Source organism: Aquarana catesbeiana, linkage group LG03 (assembly GCF_042186555.1).
Source record: "Aquarana catesbeiana isolate 2022-GZ linkage group LG03, ASM4218655v1, whole genome shotgun sequence".
Taxonomy (NCBI): domain Eukaryota; kingdom Metazoa; phylum Chordata; class Amphibia; order Anura; family Ranidae; genus Aquarana; species Aquarana catesbeiana.
The window spans coordinates 616,406,521-616,431,490 of NC_133326.1; the positions used below are offsets into that span (position 1 = coordinate 616,406,521).

The following is a 24,970-nucleotide window of genomic DNA, read 5'->3' on the forward strand; positions in this document are numbered from 1 at the left end:
CCTGAGGGTCTATCGGAAATATGACAGATTTGGTCCAGTTAATCTTAACACCAGAAAATTTGTCAAGTCTCTAATGCTGCTTGCAATTATGCTCCAGCATCCTGCAAGTATAACAATGCATCATCAGCATATAAAGATATTTTCTCCTCCAGAGGGCCAACCCTGAGCCCCTTAATATTACATGACTCCCGGATCAGGATTGGCAGCGGTTCGAGTGCCAAAGCAAACAGGCTGGGTGACAACGGGCAGCCCTGCCTGGTGCCCCTCTGGAGGAGAAAAAAATCTGAAAGAGTTGTTAGTACGGATCCTAGCTCTGGGGGACTTATAACGCATATCCAACCATTTAAGGAACTTGGGGCCAAATCTGAATCGTTTCAGGATCTCCCATAGATATTCCCATTCAATGGAATCAAAAGCTTTTTTCTAAATGTAGCACTAACTCACGGTGGAGCTGCTAGTTTAAGCGGGTCTGTTACCTTCACCTTGCTTCCCTTGGTTTCACCGGCACCGGGTCTAGGGGTTCTGTTGAGTTTACTTCTGGACGACACATGCACCAACACTGGAGTACGTTTTTAATGCTTTATTGAACAAACAAACTTTAGGAAGTAGCAGGAAAGAGGCGGAAAAGGAAACTTTCAGGAGAGACTCAAATATCTTCTTATAGAATCTTAGCGACAAATGTCCTGGTAGAATTCAGATAATTGGGTGGAATGTGCTCCCCTTGTGGGACACACTCCTTGCTCGTCTAGATAGGCCTCTCTCACTGGTCTAGCAGCCAGTACGCAGCAGGGATCAAAAGTCTCTGCCACAGACTCGTTTGGGGGTAAATCCGTGCGATCCTCTTCCACAAGATGTATCAGATTTTCTCTGCAGTGAAAGTCAGTCACAGTGCCTGAACCTTTAAGCCGAACCGGCAACACTATGCTGTATAGTTACTTCTTTTGGATACGTCCTTCGACCGAGTCACCAGGCCCCTCTATAGACCAGCACGCTGCGTGATCTCTCCAAGGCGGGTCCTCCCCTGGGATCTTCTCGGCCGCCCAGCTTCGTCACACAGGACCGACAGCTCAGGACCATTCCTCGGCCGCAGTGGTAGGCCCCAGACAAGCCTCTGGGCCCACCCCTGCGCCGCTGTATCGTGGGCCTCCCGATCGGAGTACCACGAGGTAGCTCCTTAACGCATACCTGTCGGCCAGGAGGGCCAGCAGGTGACTGTAAAAAAAACCCTAGAACATGGCATCTGTCCCATAAATACCCTCTTCCCAGAATGCCACCCGGAGGACCACCTCCACCGAGCTTGTCTCCGAGACAGAGGAGCATCTATACACTTCGACACATTGCCTTTCCAACACTGACCAGTGGTAACAGCGACACCCACCGGTCAGCACGGAAGCACACACGTCAGCCAAGCTGGAACAGAGGCGAACTTTTACCTTCCTAACACACAATTTACTAAATTGACCTAACCTGCGGTAGATTGTAAATCTACCAGCGCTACATAAGGAAGCTATGATTCCAGTACCACCATTATCGTGAGAGGTGTCCAGGTTAAGAAACAGTCTGCGGATATTGATATCCGTGCCCTTTCCGGGCATGAACCCTGTCTGATCCTGATGGACTAGATCTTCAATCACCGTGGCCTATTTATGAGCCAAAATTTTAGCCAGCAGCTTGGCGTTGATCAAAGAGATGGGCCTGTATAAGGCACATTCCTCCGGTTCCTTCCCAGCCTTGGGAACCAATACCACCACCGCCTCGAACATAGTCTGGTAGATATCAAAAGGGGAGAACTGTGAGAAGAGGTAGGTCATCCTGGGGGCCAACATCTCCTGATACACCAAGTAAATCTCTATGGGTATGCCATCCGGACCAGGGATCTTGCCTGTCTGTATACAGCTCATGGCGACCTGCACCTCCTCCAGGGAAATGTCCTCTTCTAAAGCCTTACTTTTATCTACGTCTAGTGTAGGGATCAAGTCCAAGTAGTCGGCTAAGTCATCTGCAGAGTAAGTCACTTTCGAAGAATATAGGTCTTGGTAGAATTGTAGAAACCTAGTGCCTATCGTCTCAGGCGTGGTCAACAGTGTGCAATCTGTGTCCTTCAGCCTAGCCACATGTGTCATCGCATATTGGCCTTTGACCAACCATGCCAGTAGCCTTCCATTTTTGTCCCCATATTCAAAAACCCTTTGAGCACTGGCTAACATGGATTTTTTAGTGAGGTTAACCCTAAGCAGAGATAATTCCCTCATTGTATGTTGCCAAGAGACATAATTATTAGAATTTGAGGTTAGTACGTATAATTTTTCCTTTTCCTGAGCTTGTTTTTCCAACTGTGTGAGAGACTGTTCAGATTCCCTCTTTTTAGCTGCGATTTTTTTTTTTTAATGTATTCTCCTCTCAGCCAAGCCTTAAATGCATCCCAAAGGATCAGAGGCCCAGAGGAGTCCACGTTACTCAGCCAGAAGTTGCATAATGCCTCCGGCATATCCTCCTGGATCTCTGGGTCCATAATCCAGTATTTGGATAGTCTCCATATTTTCTTACCCCCAGATGGAGTTATCCGGACCATCACCATGAATGGGGCATGATCCGAGCTCCCTCGAGAGAGAATCTCAGTGGATGCCACCTCTCGCAACCGTTCTGGAGAGGCAAAGGTCCATGCGGGACAACATCCGATACGTGGTAGAGAGGCAGGTAAACTGGGCATCAGAGGGATGAAAATGACGCCAGAGATCCACCAGGTGGAAAGAGGATGCCCATTGAGATAAACCTGTGGGGGGCGAGGGCCGAGGTCTATCAGACTCATTGGACATAACTGAGTTAAAGTCCTCCACAATAAGAACCCTGCTCACATCATACTGTGTAACCACTTGCATTAGTGTGTGGAGAAAGGTAATATCAGCAGGGGGAGGCAGATATACTCCTACTATTACGTACGGGGATCCTGTTATTAATGCATGGATTAGAACGCACCTGCTCCCCGGATCCATCCTAACTGCAAGGAGCTGGAAAGACAAGGATCTGTGCACCAGAACACTTACCCCTCTGGCATAGTTAGAGTAGGAAGCATGGTAATGGGCACAGACCCATGCTCTTTTTAAACCCAGGACCCTCAACCCCACCAAGTGGGTCTCCTGCAGGATACATATCTTGGGATTATGCTGCTGTATGTATTTAAACACTAAAGATCTTTTAATTGCAGAATAAAGGCCTCTAACATTCCAAGATAACACTGTAAAGTTAGCCATATTGCCCAAACCAGCATAAATAAAGGATAACAGTCTGCCATGAGATTCTGGATTCCCCTGCAGGTGTGCAACTCCCCGCCATCTTATGCGTCCTGCAGACCATCACTAGTTAGCAGGGCAAGTGCACATCCCCAGACAACCATCTAAAGTATACAGTAGAAAAAAAAAAAAATAGACCAACCGAGTATAACATTGAACATGAAAACAATAAACATCCCCCCCACCCCGTGTGTCCTCAAATGGGGGCACATGATCCCAAAAAATTTCCAAGGACAAAATCAGAAAGATCGGGAGGTGTGTACCCGATTAGGACCGTTCATTCTCTGTGGTGTAAAATTACATATAACATTGGAGAGAAATCCCCCTGGGGGAATATAAACAACAATTCCCCAGTAATTAAGAACCACCACAAAAAAAAAAAAAAAAAAAAAAAAGAAAGAAAAGGGGGAAAAAAAGGGCAAAAGCCAAATCTGCTGACTAGAGATGCTGGAAAGCCAAAATGCTTAGGCGTCCCACAAGGGGGGAACACTCAGTTCGTGTCCAGGTCTATTACCTGGGTTATTTGAGAACAGTCTCTTATGGCCATTAGTCCCGGGTCTGCCATTCCGGATATCGTGCAGTGAGGGCAAAACACGTCTTAGCCTGGGAGCAATATAACTGGACATAACAGTGCCTCAAAACTTTCAACGCCGTATACTACCAGGCTAGTCTCACAAATATAAAAACCTCACCTTCTAATGGTGACCCACCAGTACACTGTTGTTCAGGGCTGCAGTAAACAAGAGATAAGCAAGAGGAAGGTAGGCACTCTACGGCAGTAGTGTCTCCAGCCACACGCTGGCATCCTTAGTACTGGTGAAGATCCTTACCGTTTTTCCATCGACCACCCGTAGCTTAGCAGGAAACAAAATACTGTAGCGGATCCCCTTGACTTGGAAAGCTGCTTTTACCGTATCAAAGGAGTGGCGTTGCTGCTGTGTCTCCAGTGTGTAGTCCGGGAACATCATAAGTTTAGCATGTGCCGCCCGCGACCCGGGCCGCCCTGAGTAATTCATCTCTATCACGGAAATATAGCAGCCGAAGGATAAAGGTGCGTGGTGGGGCTCCCGCCCTGGCCTCGGTGGTACACGATGAGCCCTCTCTACCGTGAAGTACAGTGAAAGCTGTGCCGCTGGTAGTGATCTCAGCAGGTCTTCTGTGACTACTGTGGGATTGCGTCCCTCTCCTCCTTCCAGGAGGCCAACAATACGGAGGTTGTTTCTGCAACTCCGATTTTCGGCATCTGCTGCCCGATATTTCAGCGCCTGGACTTTGGTTTGAAGTGCCCTGACAGAGGCCTCGTGGTCAGTTACAGTATCCTCCACTTCGCTTACATGCTGCTCAGCCACTATGATTCTGGAGCGGATCTTGTCTAGATCTTGCCTCAGTAGCCCCATGTCTAATTGTACAGCTTCAATCTTTGAAGTGAGCGCCGTTTGACAAGCTGTAATAGCCGCCATCACCTCTGGTATGCCAGGCGGAGCAGCTTCAAGACTCTCCTCCTGGTCCGTCTGTGACGCCATGTTAAGGTGCGCTGGTAGGTGCCGCCAGTCAGGTGCAGGACTCACCACAGCCTCTATGCCAGGAGGAAACTTTAGCCTTTTGCCCCATCTCGGGCCCCCTGAGGTTCTAGAAGGCATTCAGGGGCCAAAAATCTGATAATATGACGATATTACCCAGGTTCGGATGAAGTTACAGATTCTTCTCCAGCAGAGATCAGATAACACGTCTGCTCAGTCCGCCATCCTGGCCACGCCCCCGTCCCTCTTCTTTCCTATTAAAAACTGACCACACTAAGCTGGAGACCACAGCATTGTCAGTTCTCCAGCTATGCTGGGATCCCAGGGTCTCTCCAGTGATCAGACTTGTCCTAACATGCCCCTGCTGCACAGCGATTTACTGTCGAGCTCCATGTGTTGCTGCCTCTCCTCCTCCCCCATCTCTTTTGCATCTGGGAACAGAGGGAACATGCTTTCTTATAAAAAAGGGGAAAAAATGTATTTTTTTTTTATACCTATACAAAAATGTTTTGCCTTTCATTTTTATTTGAAACCGAATGGGTTGTTTTACAAGGTGTAATCATTTACAATCAACGTCTGAGGTATGGCTTTTGGACACAATTCTTTCATGAAGACCACTTCTGACCAGACTTCTCCAGATAGTAGATGTGTACCTGGGTCCTTCTGGTCTCCACCAGTTCTGTGCTGATATCACTACTGGACATCTTCCAGTATTGAATGAAAGTAAGCATGATGTGTCTTTAAGAGGAGAAAGCAGAGCGGCGCCAAACTGAGTGCAGCATAGGTTAATAAAATTCAGGTTTATTAGTAATAAACTTACATGTTAGTGAAGATAAACAGGCATGTAGTACAATTCGTAGCCACAGGTGTCCCTTTTTCATCTTGCTGGGTATGATTTGAGTGCAGCATAGATTAGTAAAATTCAGGTTTATTCACGATAAACTCACATGGTAGTGAAGTTAGTGAAGCTTTTACTCTGACAGCTGGTCGCCTATATCCCTAATCAGAGCTGTTTGGTCTAAATCAGGCAGCTTTGTGGACATTCCCCCACTGGACTTTTAGGTTGTCCTTTTTAATGTGTTACCTACCATCCCCCTCACCCACCCCCCTGGCTGTATACCAGAGCTCCAGTTATGTTGCTTCAAATAATGTGTCTTTCATCTTCTGCATTGAGTTTCCTTTCTTGACAACTGCATATGCGGTCCTCAGCGTTGCCCATTTCTTTGTGTTCCTTCAAAATTGCTTGAACAGTATATCTTGAAACCCCAGTCTGCTTGAAATCTTTGCCTAGGAGAAACCTTGCTGATGCAATATATAACTATTATGTATTTTGTTACTGTGCTCAGTCTTGCCATGGTGTATGATCTGTGAGCTGAAACTGTCTTCCCCAACCTCACCTTAGTAGCGTAGTTTGACTATTCCACACCTATTTTTTAGCCTCCCATTTCTGCTGTTTCTGTTTAATGACTATTTCAGCCTATGAAATTGATGTTCATTGCCTGCTTGGTATAATTGGTTATTCATAAACTTGACTGTAATCCTACAAAATAGCTGACTTTGTGCAAGTGTACAAAGCGTGAAAGTGTAAGAATTCATGCTGGTTTGAAGGCAAAGGGTAGTCACACCAAATATTGATTTGATTTTGAGTTTTGTTTTGTTTGTTCACTTTGCATTTTGCAAATTGATAAAAAGAAAAAAAAAAATATATTTTTGAAAGCATCTTACTTTCAGCATTTCTTTGCACCTGCCTAAAACTTTTGCTAAGTATGTGGTATCGCCGCAATCATCGGGAGTAGGAAAATTTTATTTTGCAGTTTTCTTTGGTAGTGATGCATGATGGCGTAAAAATATTTTTTTTTAATATCTTTAGACCGTTTTCCTTAATAAAGAAGTCAGGAGATATACATTAACATTTCCCACCAAATGAAAGCCTAATCTGTCCTAAAAAAACGTAATCCATCTGGATACACTAAGTAGTTGCGATGCAGTGTACAGTTACACAAACACATGTCAAAGTTCCAAAATTGGGCTTTTTTTTTTTTTACCCTGGCCATGAAGGGGTTAATGTGCGTTTCTTAACATTAATTGAATTGTTATAACATTGTTTTTCTGTCTATCCAGCCTAACCCAAAGTATTTCAGCAGTGAGGAAGGTTTCTGCTTTTTGTGTTAATTTCTAGAGTGATGAAAATTTTGGAAATGAAACTGGTTGGGAGAAATTTCTTTGACCCTTCAAGTGCCACAGTGTTGCAACAATACAGGTGAGTTTACCTTTCTGAAGAATGGCCACTTTTAAACGTATAATCATATCAGTGATGTGAAAGGTTGTATACATCAATAGGCAAAGTATGTTTCCAGTAAGTACTTATTTTGGTTTGTTGTTTGCCTGGAAGAAATGTTTTTGAGATTTCATATCTTACACGTTTGCTTCTTTATTGGTTTGCGTCTGTTTTCTTATATTCAGATTACCAGATTCTCCCTCTATTCCTCTATGTTTTGGATGTTTTATACAGCAACTGCAGAAATAAAATGATAGTCACCTCAATTGAAATTGCAGTAGAAAGATGAAGAAAACAGGGATTGAAGGCATACTGCCCACCTGTGAGGTATTCTTTAATCAATGGGAGAAATAAACCCCCCCCCCCCAAAAAAAAAAAAAAAACTTTTCCTGGTTACCTAAGCCACCACCTGAGACACTCTCTCAAAATATGCTAGTGAGCGGTTTCCCTAGGGCCACCATAGTGGGTCTGTATCAGGCTTAGCCAGTAAAACCACTTGGGCTTTGTAGAATGATTGAGGGAAGTTCTGAGTACGTAAACACTGAGTATAAATACACCAGATGTGGGGATAGTGATTTACAATTGGGGAAGGAGTCAATCGCTGACGAGACCACCTCCTCAGTAAACGGGGCATCCAGCATCTTTCTTGCATCTATAGGGAGCTTGGGTAAGAGAGGATTATTTAGAATTGCATGAAGATTGTTCTGGTCAGTGACTGTTAAAGCGGAATATATTTCCTTAAAGAATGCGACAAACACCTGGAGAACTCTTCCGGTTGAGGTATGAGTAGCATCAGAAGAGTAGGGGATGATGAGAGGACTGTCGGAGCAGTGTGGCCTACAGTCAAAAAGGCTAACAACTTGCCATTTTTGTGTCTCTTTTTTTTTTTTCAAAGAGATCTTTGGCTCTGTTTATACAGTGGGTATTTTGGTATTGGAGTGCCAAATGTCTTCGGGCTTGCTGAAGTGCCACGGGGTGAATCTGAGCTCAACTGAACACTCATCCTGAAGATCTAGAATACAGCCCTGGCCAAAAGTTTTGAGAATGACTCACTTCAGTGTTTTAGATCTTTTTGTCAGATGTTACTATGGTATACTGCATTTCATAAGTGTCAAAGACTTTTATTGACAACGGCTTTTATTGACAACTACTTTTAAGTGTAAGTTCACCTTTACAGAAAATCTGTAAGGTAAACTTACACTGGACACCCCTCCTCATCCCCCTTGGTCCCACTGAACTGGAGTCTGGCGATCACCCTCTGACACATCGAATAGCTGCTTTACCGGTCTGGAGATTGGATATCCCTGCAACTTTCTCTCCTCTTCTCCAAAGCTGACAGGATGGGCTAGGCGGGTTCTGATTGGTTGACGCTGCCCATGTGATGACACCGACTAATTAGAATGCCTCCTATACGTACCTTTATGAGGTACGTTTAGAAGGTACGTTTGGAGTTTGTCTGAATTTGTGGGGTTTTTGTTTTTGTTCACCTACCTCTTGAGGAATGACCACAAGTTCTCAATAGGATTAAGGTCTGGGGAATTTCCTGGCCAAAACTTCGATATTTTGTTCCCCAACTTCAACCCCTGGCAAAAATGATGGAAATCACCAGTCCCTGAGGATGTTCCTTCAGTTGTTTATTGTTGTAGAAAAAAAGCAGATCCCAGACATGGCCAAAAACTAAAGGCATTTCAAATGGCAACTTTCTGGCTTTAAGAAACACTAAAAGAAATCAAGTAAAATAATTGTGGTGGCCAGTAACAGTTAGATTTATAGAACAAGCACAGATAATAAATTATGGAATCACTCAATTCTGAGGGAAAAAATGTGGAATCACCCTGTAAATTTTCATTACAAACACTAACACCTGCATCAGATTAAATCTGCTTGTTAGTATGTAGGTAAAAAGGAGTGATCACACCTTGGAGAGCTGTTGCAACAAGTGGACTGACTTGAAGCATGGCTCCAACACCAGAGATGTCAATTGAAAAAAAGGAGAGGATTATCAAACTCCTTAAAGAGGGTAAATCATCACGCAGTGTTGCACAAGATGGTTGTTCACAGTCGGCTGTGTCTAAAACATGGACCAAATCCAAACATGGGAAGGTGGTTAAAGGCAAGCATACTGGTAGACCAAGGAAGACATCAAAGCGTCAAGACAGAAAACTTAAAGCAATATGCCTTGAAAACAGAAAATGTACAACAAAACAAATGAGGAACAAATGGGAGGAAACTGGAGTCAACATCTGTGACCGAACTGTAAGAAACCGCCCAAAGGAAATGGGATTTACATACAGAACAGCTAAAAGAAAGCCATCTCTAACACCTAAACACAGAAAAACAAGGTTACAATGGGCTAAGGAAAGGCAATCGTGGACTGTGGATGATTGGATGAAAATCATATTCAGTGATGAATCTCGAATATGCATTGGGCAAGGCGATGGTGCTGGAACTTTTGTATGGTACCGTTCCAGTGAGATTTATGCAGACGACTGTCTGAAGAAAACATGCAAATTTCCACAGTCAATTATGATATGGGGCCGCATGTCAGGTAAAGGCACCGGGGAGATGGCTGTCATTAATTCTTCAATAAATGCACAGGTTTACATTGAAATTGTGGACACTTTTCTTATCCCATCTATTGAAAGGATGTTTGGGGATGATGAAATAATTTATCAAGATGATAATGCATCTTGCCATAGAGCAAAAACTGTGAAAAAATTCCTTGAAGAAAGACACATAAGGTCAATGTCATGGCCTGCAAACAGTCCGGATCTCAATCCAATTGAAAATCTGTGGTGGAAGTTAAAGAAAATGGTCCATGACAAGGCTCCAACCTGCAAAGATCATTTGGCAACAGCAATCAGAGAAGGCTGGAGCCAGATTGATGAAGAGTACTGTTTATCACTCATTAAGTCAATGCCTCAGAGACTACAAGCAGTTATAAAAGCCAGAGGTGGTGCAACAAAGTACTAGTGATGTGTTGGAGTGTTATTTTGTTTGTTTTTCATGATTCCATAATTTTTTCCTCAGAGTTGAGTGAGTCCATAATTCCTCCCCTATATAACCCCTCCTACACAGAAAGTACCTCAGTTTTTTCGCCAGTGTCTTGTAAGGTGATGGTCACAGTTTGGAGAAGCTCTCCACGAGCTAGCTAAGAAGATGGTCCGGGAACAGATCCTGAAAGATTTAAAGGGCTATATAGTCGGATCTATCCGGATGGTGATACACTAAAATGGATGCTACCCGAACCTTGTTACACAAGAAGATTACGAGGTATTGTCTGTGATGTGACCCTTTGGACACTGGACCATGGGGATCTGGACCCTTGGTAAGAAAAAAGATCCCAAAGGAGCTCTGGCAGGGGGCTTCACAGGTTCAAGGGAGTGGCCTCATATTCAAGGGGACCCGGTCCTTGAAGGTCCAAGAGACAGAGACCCGCCGTGATGAGGGAAGATTGGAATCTAGCTTTTCAGCAGAATCTTGCGGCGGGACTGGTAAGTGTTTTAAAAGCTTTTTTGCACTTGTTAAACCGTAAGATGTATTTTCAGTCTCTTACCTTTTTTAGAAACAGGTGTCATAATTTTTCTGTCCACGAAGGGCAGTAGTGTTGCGGACGGCGGCTGCTCTGTGGAGCTTCCAGCCAGGTTAATCCTATCAGGAGGTGCCAGTTCTTCTGAGTCCCCCTTCCCTGTGCATCTAGTTCTTACACCGGCGTCTTCGGTGGCCCTTTTCCACCGCTGTTTGTTTGGTCAGAGGAGGCGCGCATTCGTGAGTGCGCGGGAATGGTGCGAAAGAATGCGTAAGGGATGTGCACGTGGGATGGGCGCAAGAGCTGCACAGGACGCTACAAGCATGCACATGGTAAAATGTACACGCCGGACATGCGCAGTAGGGGCGGAAGCGGCCATATTAGGAGCTGTTCCAGCCCTAGGCTTCTGTAAGCAGGCTGAAGGGGACACAGAGCGGCATCAGCTGGGCATGTGAGTCACTGTGGGTGGATGGACAAGGGCACCGCAGGTCCTGTAAGAGCTGTAGTATTTACAGAGTGGTTGAAGTGCATAAAGGTGGGGTTTTCGTTACCTCAATTTTTTTGTCTCAGGCATGTCTTCCCAGAAGAGGAGTGGGGGAGGTGCAGCAGGAAGGGGTGCAAATGCACAACCATCTGTTTTGAAGGATGCTAGCCTTACATCTGCTCTGTTTAACTCCTGAAAGACCTGAGGGAACTGGCCAGTCTGAGCCATTATGGTTGTCAGGCATTGTAGCAACAGCTAATGCTTCTGCCTCAACTTACGTTACATAGGACAACTTGGCATCAGCTTTAGCTGGGCTAGAGGGGAAAATAGCAGATATGATTGCTTCAGTTTCCCAAGGGGCAAGGAAACAGGATAGATCCCCTTCACCTGAGTCTCCGCCTGCATTGGAACAGGATCGGGCAGAAGATGTGGAAGAAGTGGCAGTGAATGACCGGGAGCAAGGTCAGGCCACAGACTCCACTTCTAAGGAGCCAAAGATTGTTGATCCAATCTCTCAAATCCGTAACAAGACACCCGCCCTAGTAGAACTCACAGGTGCTGGTTCTGCACAAGCTTGAGGAAATAAAAGGATCCTGGACGGCCACACACCATAGAAGGTATCTTTATTGATATGAAGAAGTAAAATCCAAATGCAATCACCTCATTTACAGGGAAAAACAGGAACAATAGCTAACGCGTTTCACGCTCTATTGTGGTGCTTATTCATAGCTAAATGACTAAAGTTTGATCATGGGTATATATAGAGACTTCAGGTTTTGATAGCCAATCAAAAAAATGGTCTCAAAAAGAGACCTGCCCACACAATCAAACTCTAGAACAACACCCAAGAGATAGACACCTGGGATGTGAAGTTGAATCTTTAATCAAAGATTAAAGACAAAATAATATGATAATATAATGTCTGTAAAGGTCCACCAAACTGAAAAAGTTTATTAAGTGAACCAATACATGCGTGTGTGTGTGTGTGTGTGTGTGTGTATATATATATATATATATATATATATATATATATATATATATATATATATATATATATATGCTAGACACATGATTATTTTCATAATTCACATTATTGAACTTCTCCCATTGTGTACATCCATAACCTTGGAATAAAGGCCATGATAAATACTAATACAATATTGAACAATGGCAAGGTAACAAAAAAGCAACATTGATTTTCAGATTGTAAATGATAAATAATCTCAAAGGAAACCTGTGTGTAAATAATAATAAAAAACAAAATTCATGAAAATGCAAAATCTACTTTAACTGCTTGCCGACCGCCTCACACAGATATACTGCGGCAGAAGGGCTGGTACAGGCAGAATCAGGTACCTTTAAGAGGCGGCCATAGGGCGCGCGCCGCCAAGCTACGTGAGTCGGGTTCGCGTGTCCCGCGGACTCGATCGTCACGGGGATACCCACGATCACCTCACGGGGAGGAAGAACGGGGAGATGCTAATGTAAACAAGCATCTCCCCGGTCTGCCTAATGACAGTGTCACTGATCTCTGCTCCCTGTCATCGGAGCAGAGATCAGCGACGTGTCACACACAGCCATGCCCCTCACAGTTAGAAACACGCCCCTAGGACACACTTAACCCCTACACTGCCACCCAGTGGTTAACCCCTTCACTGCCAGTGTCATTTACACAGGAATAATTGCATTTGTATAGCACTGATTGCGGTATAAATGACAATGGTCCCAAAAATGTGTCAAAAATGTCCGATGTGTCCGCCATGTCGCAGTCACAATAAAAATCGCTGATCGCCGCCATTTAAAAAAAAAAAAAAAAAATTAATAAAAATGCCATAAAACTATCCCCTATTTTGTAAACGCTATAACTTTTGCGCAAACCGATCAATCGCTTATTGCGATTCTTACCAAAAGTATGTAGACGAATACGAATCAGCCTAAACTGAGGAAAAAATTTATTTTTTTCATATATTTTTTGGGGGATATTTATTATAGCAAAAAGTAAAAAATAATGCTTTTTTTTTCAAAATTTTCGCTCTTTTTTTTGTTTATAGCGCAAAAAAAAAAAAAAAAAAAAAAAGCGCAGGGGTGAGCAAATACCACCAAAAGAAAGCTCTATTTGTGGGAAAAAAAGGATGTCAATTTTGTTTGGGAGCCACGTCGCACGACCGCGGAATTGTCAGTTAAGGAGACGCAGTGCCGAATCGCAAAAAGTGCTCAGGTCAGGAAGGGGGTAAATTCTTCTGGGGCTGAAGTTAACTATAAAAAAATCGCAAAATAACATATAAATGAAATTGATGTGGAAATAACAATAATCCCACAATAGGGCGTGAAACGCGTTCGCTATTGTTCCTGCTTTTCCCTGTACATGAGGTGACTGCATTTGGATTTTACTTCTTCATATCAATAAAGATGCCTTCTATGGTGTGCGGCCATCCAGGATCCTTTTCTTTCTTCCACTTCTGAGGAGCCAGGTTCTGAAGAACCATTTTCAGCCTCTCAATCCCAGAGACTGCTGATCCAGTCTCTCAGGAAAATGGTCCGATTAGGTTTAAAATTGCCACCCGTGGAAGTCCCTGAAGTTTCCTTTTCTTCTTTAGGATCTCTGCGGCCTCCATAGAGTTCGCAGGCTTTTCCCTTGCATCCTTTGCTAGAGCAGATCATGTATGCTTACTGGGATCACCAGGACAAGCTGTTTATTCCACCTAAGAGGTTTGCACTTCTGTATGCCATGGAGGAAAAGTTTATAAGAAATTGGAGCATGCCATCTGTGGACGCTGCCATTTCCTCTGTGAATAAGAGTCTTACCTGTCCTGTAGATAATGCCCAGGTGTTTAAGGATCCAGCAGATAAGAAATTGGAGTTTTTATTAAAGACTTCATTTGCTATTGCCGGGTCTGTTGTACAGCCAGCAGTAGCAGCTATTGGTATCTGTCAGTCTTTAAAGGACCAGGTGAGGCGGGTAATTAAGACTGTTCCCGATCAAGGGGTACCTGCGGAGGATTTGGCAGATTTACCTCGGGCCTTATGTTTCGCAGTAGATGCCGTTAAGGATTCCATACAACAGGTGTCCCAGTTGGCCCTGCTGTCAGTGCATATGCGCAGGATTCTTTGGTTAAAAAACTGGGCTGCAGAGTTACCCTGCAAAAGATTACTAGCTGGTTTTCCCTTTCATGGGGAGCGGCTATTTGGAGAAGACCTGGAAAAAAATATATCCAGAAGATTTCAGGGGGTAAGAGTGCGCTTCTACCAGTTAAGAAGAGGAGCAGACGACCTTCCTTCAAGGTGTCTAGTGCTTCATTACCCAGCACTTCTAATTTCAGGCAGTATTGACGGCCCCAGCTGTCCAGTTCTAGGGGAAAGCCTCAAGGCCAAGGGCAGAAAAAGCCCTGGGCCCAGAGACCCCCCTAAGGTCAGTCCCAAGCCTTCCTTATGAAGGGGCGCCCCCACTCACGTGGATGAGGGGGAGGCTGTTTAGGTTCTCAGATGCCTGGGAAGAAGTGATCGGAGACAGATGGGTTATTTTGACCGTGTCTCAGGGGTAAGAAATAGAATTCTGAGGGATTCCCCCCCCCTCAGTTCCTAAGGTCCAACATCCCCATAGACCCGGTAAAAAAAAGGTCTTTTCTTCAGGCAATAGATCAACTAAGGTTACAAGGAGTGATTTCAGAGGTTCCAATCATCGAAAGATTCAAGGGTTTTTACTCAAATCTTTTCATAATCCCAAAGCCAAATGGAGATGTAAGGCCTATTCTGGACCTCAAGGCTCTGAATCAATTTCTGGTCATTCGTTCTTTCCGAATGGAGTCAATTCGTTCAGTGGTATCCTCCTTACACGGGAGGAATTCCTGGCATCCATAGACATCAAGGATGCGTACCTACATGTGCCAATCTGCAAGTCCCATCAAAGGTTTCTGCGATTCGCTGTGGGCGACCAACATTTTCAGTTTGTGGCGCTGCCTTTTGGGTTAGCCACGGCATCTCGGGTATTCACAAAGATCTTGGCTCCGGTATTGGCAGTTCTAAGATCTCAGGGAATGTTGTTTGCAGGATACCGGGACGATCTACTATTGATAGATCAAACGGTTCCAGACCTGAGGCAAAATGTAGCTCGGGCGGTTCAATTCTTGGAAGCTTCTGGGTTGGGTTCTGAATTGGTAAATCGGCCCTGCAGCCAGTTCAGCGCCTAGTGTATCTGGGGCTAATACTAGACACAGTCAAGGCAAGGGTATTCATGGCCTCCAGAGAAGGTCAGAGTCATGAAAAACCTTGTCCAGGTCATAAAGGGGAAAAGATATCCCTCAATTTGCCTGTGTATGAGGCTACTGGGAAAGATGGTATCTTCATTCGAAGTAATGGAAATGATGTGAGAATTGGAAATGTACAGGCTACTGCCAACATCCCTAATTAAATGGAATGGGAGGAAATATGAAACCAGTGCATAAAAGGTCGCCCCTTGGGATTTTTAAGGCAGAAAAGTATGGAGAGTAACAATGTATAAAAGAATGCACATAAGTGCCAACTTTATTAATTATAGAAAAAATAGTAATAGATATATATGAATGCAAAATTCACTTTAAAATACATCAATGAATCAGTCGTATACAAGATAATTATATCAACCCAAAGCTCACAATCCACTGCCTGAATCAAGTTGAGGTCAGACGGATAGTTTTACAGCATACATCCCAACCATGTTTTGGAAATTCACATTGATATATAATATGCCTTCATCAGGTGTTTTACAATTGGGCAATTTGATCCTTATCTGTAATATAAATTTAATTATATAATAGAAAAGAGGTAACATCATTTGTGTAGTAATATAGGAAAGTGCCGATAATTACACTTTACACGGTATTCTATATCAAGGCTTATGGTACTTACATAGATGGGATTCATTACAAATCATAATAAGATAAAAACGATAACCAGGGAGGAACAGGCTGTCTGAGAGGTCCACAAAGATATAGGATGGGCCACACAAGACGTGGATACGCTGCGCGCCTCCGGGTCTGGGAGACGCTTTGAGCTCCGTAATCAGCTGTCTTACAGCTGATTAAGCATGGCAAGACCACACAGCTTAGAGTCAAATTGATTGGTCAGACTCACATCAGATGTACTACTTAGGATGCACTCAGTGGGCGTTTGTCAGTCATTTGGACTGCCGCCCAGAGGTCTGCATCTCAGATGTGTATAGCTAAAGGTAAATACATTATCTACATAGGCTAACCAGGGATATATATTCCCTTGCTTTTATGCTGCAACTTTTTACATTCCTCTATGCTATATGTAGGACTAATTTAATTCGTCCTCTCTATGATCTTCTAAACAGCGTATCTTGATTGCTAGACTCTAATCAGGCGTCTCTTGTGATCTGCGATCTGTAGTGATCCGTTTTAGATCCATGACTGCCCATCCTATATCTTTGTGGACCTCTCAGCCAGCCTGTTCCTCCCTGGTTATCGTTTTTATCTTATTATGATTTGTAATGAATCCCATCTATGCAAGTACCATAAGCCTTGATATAGAATACCGTGTAAAGTGTAATTATCTGCGCTTTCCTATATTACTACACAAATGATGTTACCTCCTTTTTTTTACTATTATATAATTAAATTTATATTACAGATAAGGATCAAATCACCCAATTGTAAATCCCCTGATGAAGGAATATTATATCAATGTGAATTTTCGAAACATGTCGGGATGTATGCTGTAAAACTATCCGTCTGACCTCAACTTGATTCAGGCAGTGGATTGTGAGCTTTGGGTTGATATAATTATCTTGTATACGACTGATTCATTGATGTATTTTAAAGTGAATTTTGTATTTATATATATATATATATATATATATATATATATATATATATATCACTATTTTTTCTATAATTAATAAAGTTGGCACTTATGTGCATTCTTTTATACATTGTTACTCTCCATACTTTTCTGCCTTAAAAGTCCCAAGGGACGACCTTTCATGCACTGGTTGCATACTTCCTCCTATTCTATCTTCCTTCGAAGCAGTCCCTTATGCACAGTTCCACTCCTGACCACTTCAGAGCAGCATTCTGTCTGTCTGGAACAAGACTTTCCAGACTCTGGACTGCCACATGTTTCTTCGGCTGAGGGTGCATCAGAGTCTCAGTTGGTGGATATTAACCAGGAATCTGGAAAAAGGAAGGTCCTTTTTACTGTGGTCTGGAAGGTGGTGAGGACAGATGCCAGTCTCTCTGGATGGGGGGCAGTCCTAGAGGAGGCCACCATCCAAGGAGAGTGGTCCTGGAGGGAGAAGATCTTACCCATCACCATTTTGGAGATTCGGGCAGCTCACTTGGCTCTAAGCTTCTGGACTTACAGGGATGTCCTGTGAGGGTCCAGTCGGACAATGCCACGGCTGTGGTATATATCAGTCACCAGGGGGGCACCAGGAGTCAGACAGTTCAGAAGGAAGTGGATCGCATGCTGACCTGGGTAGAAAGATTTGTTTCATCCCTATCCGTGATGCTTATTCCGGGAGTGGAGAATTGCCAGACGGACTTTGAGTTGCCAGCAGATATTACCAGGTGAGTGGTCCCTAAATCCCGAGATCTTTGCATCAATCTGCAGCCGATGGGGGGTTCCAGATATAGACCTGCTGGCGTCCAGATTCAACAGGAAACTAGACAGATTTGTGTCCAGAACCAGGAATCCGCTGTCATTAGGGGCAGATGCCCTGATAATTCCGTGGGATCAGCTTTCCCTGATATATGCCTTCCCCCTAATCCGGCTGTTGCCAAGGCTACTACACGAGAGTCGGGAAGAGAGAAAGCCGGTAATCCTAGTAGCTCCGGCCTGGCCCAGAAGGACTTGGTACGCAAAGATTGTAAGACTGGTGGTGGGAAGCCCCTGGCTTCTTCCACTCCATCTGGATCTGCTTTCACAGGGTCCAATATTGCACCCTGCTTTACGGTCTGGTCTCTAAGTTTAACGGTTTGGCTGTTGAAACAAGGATCTTAAAGGACCGGGGAATTTCTGGGTCAGTATTGTCTACCATATTGAATGCTGCCAGTTTTCAGAAGTATCTACTATAGAGTCTAGAGATCCTATATTGCCTGGTGTGAGGCCAGGAGGTGGCACCCCCGTAAATATGTCATCGGGAGAGTTTTGGCTTTTCTGCAAGAAGGAGTGGATATGAATCTGGCCTTAAGTACAATTAAGGGTCAAATCTTGGCCTTAGCAATCTTTTTTCAGAGGCCTGTTGCTTCTTACTCCTTTTTTTTACAGGGAATGATTTGTGTGCTTCCACCGGTCAGGCCGCCTCTGTGCCCTTGGGATTTAAATTTAGTACTATGAGGTTTTACAGGGGCAGCCTTTTGAGCCTATTAGGCAGATTCCTTTAGTCCTCTTGACAAGAAAATTAGTTTTCTTGGTAACTGTAACGGTGGCCAGGAGGGTGTCGGAGTTGGCGGCTCTGTCCTGTAAAGAACCTTATTTGATTTTGCACCAGGATAGGGCGGGTTTTGCGGCCACAACCAGAATTTTTGCCCAAGGTAGTGTCCAGTTTTCATCTAAATCTGGATGATATTCTACCTTCCTTTTTTCCCGAATCCACAGTCTGCAGAAGAGAGAGAATTTCATTCTCTTGACGTAGTACGGGCTATCAGAGTCTATCTGAGAATGTAGGCTCAGATGCGGAACACTGATGTTCTGTTTATATTGCCAGAGGGTCCTAAGATGGGACAGGCAGCATCTAAGTCAACTATTTCTCAGTGGATGCGCCAAGTCATTGTTCAGGTGCATGGTTTAAAGGGTAAGGCTCCGTCTTTTCCAGTAAGGGCACACTACCAGAAGAGTGAGAGCTTCATGGGCAGTTCGTCATCAAGCATTGATAGCTCAGATTTGCAAGGCTGCTACTTGGTCTTCGGTACATACATTCACTAGGTTTTATTAAGTGAATGTTAGCACTCAGGAGGATGTTGCATTTGGACGCAGTGTACTGCAGGCAGCAATATAGATCCTGTTGTTCTGATGGTGTTTCTTTGGTCATAATGTGTTCCCTCCCCTCAAAAAGCATTGCTTGGGGACGTCCCAGTTAGTTATTATGGCTACTCTGTGTCCCGTGATGCACGATAAAGAAAATAGGATTTTTCCTACAGCTTACCTGTAAAATCCTTTTCTTGGAGTACATCACGGGACACAGAGATCCCTCCCCTCTATTTTGGGAAGTTTATTGCTTGCTACAAAACTGAGGTATTTTCTGTGTAGGAGGGGTTATATAGGGGAGGACTTCCTGTCTTTTTTTTTTTGGTTTGCCAGTGTCCATTCACTTATAGGTGGCGTATAACCCAGTTAGATATTATGGCTGCTCTGTGTCCCATGATATACTCCAAGAAGAGGATTTTACAGATAAGCTGTAGGAAAAAATCCTATTTTTTGTGGTATTTAATCACTTTTGGGTTTATTTTTTGCTATATAAACGAAAAAAACCTGCACATTTTGAAAACGAAAACACTTTTTTCATAGTTTTTGTTATAAAATTTTGCAAATAAAAAAAGCTTTCTTCATAAAATTAGGCTGAAGTTTTTTCTGCTCTATTTTTTAGTAAAAATAACCCAAAACAGTGTATATTATTTAGTGTGAGAAAGTTAGTCTACAAAATATGATATACAGTGCTCAGCATACATGAGTACACCCCAACAGATTTGTCACTTTTACTTTCCTTTCAGAATTCTATAGGGCACTATACTTCTAAATTCTCCTACAAATGCGGGCCATTGATTGTAACCAAGATTTGTTAACCACTTGCTGCCCGCCATATAGCAGAATGACGGCGGAAAAGTGGTTTCAATAACCTGACTGGGCGTCATATGATGTCCGCATCTTGGTGATCGTTGTTTCGGGGTGTCAGTCTAACACCCTGCAGCACCGATCCAGGTAAAGAGTCTCTGACGGAGACTCTTTACCATGTGATCAGCCGTGTCCAATCGCGGCTGATCACAATGTAAATAGGAAGAGCCGGTGATCGGCTTTTCCTCACTCGCGTCTGACAGACGCGAGTAGAGGAGAGCCCATCGGCTGCTCTCCTGACGGGGGGGTCTGTGCTGATTGTTTATCAGCACAGCCCCCCCTCGGATCCCACCCAGGACCACCAGGGAAGCCATCCACACTGGACCACCAGGTATGCCCACTAGACCCCCAGGGAAATACTAATCTGGGCCCAGGCAGCTGCAAATCAGTGCCCACTCACAATGCTTACCACTGCCAGTGCCACCAGGGATGCCTATCAGTGCCGTGTATCACTGCCGCGCATCAGTGCCACGGATCAGTGCCCATCAGTGCCACCCATAAGAAACCATATTTGCAGTCTTTCAGTGTCGCCTATCAATGCCCATCAGTGCTGCATATCAGTGCCACCCAACAGTGCCACATATCAGTGCCCATCGTCAGTGCCCACTTATTGGTGCCACCTCATCCGTGCCGCCTTATCAGTGCCTGTCAGTGCCGCCTTATCAGTGCCCATGAGTGAAAGAGTAAACTTATTTCCAAAATTTTTTAACAGAAACAAAAGCAAAACTTTTATTTTTTTCAAAATTTTCAGTCTTTTTTTATTTGTTTAGCAAAAAATAAAAACCGCAGAGGTGATCAAATACCACCAAACGAAAGCTCTATTTGTGGGAACAAAATGATAAAAATTTAGTTTGGGTACAGTGTTGGATGACCGCGCAATTGTCATTCAAACTGCAACAGCACTGAAAGCTGAAAATTGGTCTGGGCAGGAAGGTGTATAAGTGCCCTATATTGAAGTGGTTAATTTGCTCACACAAAGTATATTTCCAAACAAATTAATTCAAGGCTATGTTGCAAAAATGAATACACCCCAATGAAAGTCTTAGGCGCAAAGGTCAATTTTATGCCGGGTTCACACTGGTGCGACACGACAGCCGTCCTACTTTGGATCCGACTGCCCTGCGACTTGAAGCCGACATACGTCCGACTTTCAATGAACAGGGATCCAACTTGGATCCCAGCCAATACCAGGCACTGTGTTTGGTATGAATCTTGAGGGGGAAACCCACGCCAAATTTTAAATAAAAAAACGACATGGGTTCCCCCTCCAGGAGCATACCAGGCCCTTCGGTCTGATATGGATTCTAAGGGGAACCCCCTACGCTGAAAAAACGGCGTGGGGGTCCCCCCAAAATCCATACCAGGCCCTTATCTGAGCACACAGCCCGGCCGGTCAATAAAAGTGGTGGGGACGAGCGAGCGCCCCCCTCCTGAACCGTACCAGGCCGCATGCCCTCAACATGGGGGGTGGGTGCTTTTGGGGCCACCCCAAAGCACCTTGTCCCCTTGTTGATGAGGACAAGGGCCTCTTCCCGACAAACCTGGCCGTTGGTTGTCGGGGTCTGCGGGTGGGGGGCTTATCGGAATCCCGGAGCCCCCTTTGATAAGGGGGCCCCCAGATCCCAGCCCCCCAACCTATGTGAATGAGTAGGGGTACATCGTACCCCTACCCATTCACCTGGGAAAAAGTGTCAATAAAAAAACACACTAGACAGGTTTTGAAAGTAATTTATTAGGCAGCTCCAGGGGTCTTCTTCCGACTCCGGGGTTCTCTTCCGACTTCTCCGCGCTCAGCGGTTCTTCTCCCTCTCTCCGGTATCTTTTGCCGGGCTCCTCCGCTATCTTCTGCTCCTTTGCCCACTCTTTTGCTAGCGGTGGCCCGGTCTTCACTGTTGTCTTCTCCCATCTTCTCTTCTTCCGATGTTGACACAACGCTCTCTCCCGCTGTAATGCCATGTGCGCCGTGCGCAACAACTTATACAGGCATGGGCGTGGTCACCGGGTGATGTCATCCGGTGACTCCGCCCCTTATGACGTCACCACCCGGGGCATGATGGGACGGTGACGGCATAGGGGGTGGAGTCACGGATGACATCACCCGGTGACCACTCCCCATGCCTATATAAGTAGTTGCGCACACCACATTACAGCGGGAGAGAGCGTCATGTCAACATTGGAAGAGGAGAAGAGGGAAGAAGACGACGTAGAAGACTGGGCCACCGCTAACAAAAGAGCGGGCAAAATAGCAGAAGATAGTGGAGGAGCCCGGCAGAAGATACCGGAGAGCGCGGAGAAGGAAGACACCCCCGAAGTCGGAAGAAGACCCCCGGAGCTAATAAATTACTTTAAAAACCTGTCTAGTGTGTTTTTTTTTTTTTATTGACACTGTTTTTCCTAGGTGAATAGGTAGGGGTACCCCATACTCATTCACATAGGGTGGGGGGCCGGGATCACCCACTTTTTTTATTTTTATTTATATATATATATATATATATATATATATATATATATATATATATATATATATATATATATATATATATATATATATATATATATATATATAAAATATATTTAAAGCAGAGGCCATACAGATTAAATTGGTGGGTGTTGCAATTTTTTTCCCTCAAAGTATTTGCGCAGCGATTTTTCAAACACAATTTTAATGCACAAAAACACTATAATGCCCAAATGGTTAGTGAAGTATAAAAGATGATCTTATGCTGAGAACATAGATACCAACCGCGACATGCTTTAAAATTATGCACACCCATGCAGTGGCGACAAACTATATACATTTTTAAATGCTTTTAAAAGCCTTTACAGGTTGTCACTTTAGATTTACAGAGGAGGTCTACTAGAATTACTGCAGTGATAGCTCAAATTCATGATGCAATTGCTGTTTACATACGACACGAGACTGACGCTTGGGTTCACCTTTGCGCGTGTGCATTGCTTTTAATTTATTTTTTTAATTATTAATGTTGCTTTTTATTTTATTTTTACACTGTCCCTTTCATTTTTTTTTTATTGTCACAGGGAATTTAAATATCACCTATGATAGCAATATGTAGTGACAGGTACTCCTTTTTTTTTTTTTTTTTTTTTTTTTTTTTTTTTAATTGGGATCTATTAGACTTTAGATCTCTCCTCAGCCCTTAAAGCATCTGACCACACCAAGATCGGTGTGATAAGATGCTTTCCCAAATTCTCAAATGGCGCTGTTTAAACCAAAGTCATGAAATGCTCATAGCTTCTGGTTTCTTAGGCGATAGAGATGATTGGAGCCATTCTAGTCTCCGATCAGCTCTATGGTCAGCTGGTGGAAACACCAGCTGCATTTTCGGGTTCCTCGGTGGGACAGGTGAGCCTGAGAAAACCATGGAAGGCGGCGGGGGGGCTAACCTCCCTTCCCTCCCACTGCAGTCTAGCGGCTAATTTGCTGCTAGGATTGCTTTTACATGAAAGCCGACCGCTGGCTGAAACAAATGATACAAGGATGATATTCTAAACCTGCAGGCATAATTCTGGCAACATACTAGTACGTCGCTGGTCCTTGTTGGGCATATGTTGTAATGTTTTTTTTATGGAGCCTGTGAACAGATTCCTCCATTCATATCCATCAATCGGTGGTATGCCCACCATTAGAATACCACCCTGCATCCACCCACTTCTAATGATGGGCATGCATGCACAGTTCTGTTTTTTTTTTTCCTTCTAACAGATTCCTCCATTTACATCGATCGATGTGGATGAAGAAATCTCTGCCAAGAAAAGTAAATAAAAATATATGCCGAAGCATGGGGGCAATCCGCTCCTAATGTTAGGGGTAATCTGCCCCTAATGTCCACCCCTGCCCCTATGCTTCAGCATATATGCTTTTTCTTTATTGTGGTAGTGAAATCACCTCCAGCGCTGGAGCCACGGCTTTACGTATCGTGAGAGCAAACCCTGTTGCTGTCAGAATAAATAAACCCATGCTGCAGCTGAGCGGTGTACCTGCAAAGCAAGTAATGGTGAACAATAAAACAACGTATTATTACAGTATAACATTTCCTGCAAAGCAAACGCAATAAAACACAGTAACGATAAAACATTACAGTTGAGCATAAAACACAGTAACAATAGAGAGATGACAATAGAGAGAAGAACAATAAAACGACAACTGTTTTTGGCTTTTTTATTTTTATTTTTTAGTTTTTTTGGGGTTTTATTTTTTTTTTTTGCAGTTTTATTTTAACTATAAACGGTCCAGGTTAGGGTCTCTCAAAATGTGATGGCTATCTCATCTTTCGAGACCCTGTGTAAGTGTGCCCTAGGACTGTGCCATGCTGTACCCTACTCTAATACTCCACTAGTGTGTGGTAGCGACGGAAACATTCATCAATGCAGAGACCAGGTTGGTCAGGACAGGAGGGACAATAAAAGCGGGTGTCACGCCTATATCTGCATTTTCTGCAGACACAACCTATTTTTTGGGGTGTTGTTTTGTCCTGAGGTACCACGGAGGACTTCTGGAAAGTGCCTCTCATGCAGCTGGCTCTCTGCATTTGCATTGGGAAGCCACAGCACCATCTGGAAATAGAAGGGCTGTGATGATCTCTTCCTGGAATTTTAGGAAGGATCCAGTTCGTCCTGACGCTTTGTATAGCACATAAGCGTTCAGCAGAGCCAATTGAAATAAGTATACGGACACTTTTTTAAATCAGCGTTTGGCTCTACGGCAATTTAGTACAGCGCCATCATCTGGACATTGACGTCCACCCCTCCCATGTTAAGGTTGTATTCGTGGACATAGAGGGGCTTCTCGACACCAGTCATCATTGGAATTTCGACTGTTGTATCTGCGTGAATGGAGGACAGATCTAAAACCATCCGTGTGTCCCTCCACTTCACTGCAAGCAATTTATTACATCTCAAGCATGCTGATTCGGGACTCTACAAGCCGTTGGGGGAAGCCCTGGCGATTAGATCGCACGGTGCCACATGCGCCAATACCACAATTAAAAAGTGACTAAAGTGGCACACTTGTGTAATAAT

General features: G+C 44.0%; 1 protein-coding gene across 1 annotated transcript in view; it reads left to right on the top strand.

The window, feature by feature from the left end:
• The window catches only part of PIWIL2 (piwi like RNA-mediated gene silencing 2), a 503,232-nt gene that overhangs the window by 130,531 nt on the left and 347,731 nt on the right, over positions 1–24,970 (top strand). The window contains exon 7 of the mRNA XM_073622273.1: positions 6,990–7,070. Within this exon, the coding sequence (XP_073478374.1) occupies positions 6,990–7,070 (81 nt within the window). The remainder of the gene's footprint in view (positions 1–6,989; positions 7,071–24,970) is intronic.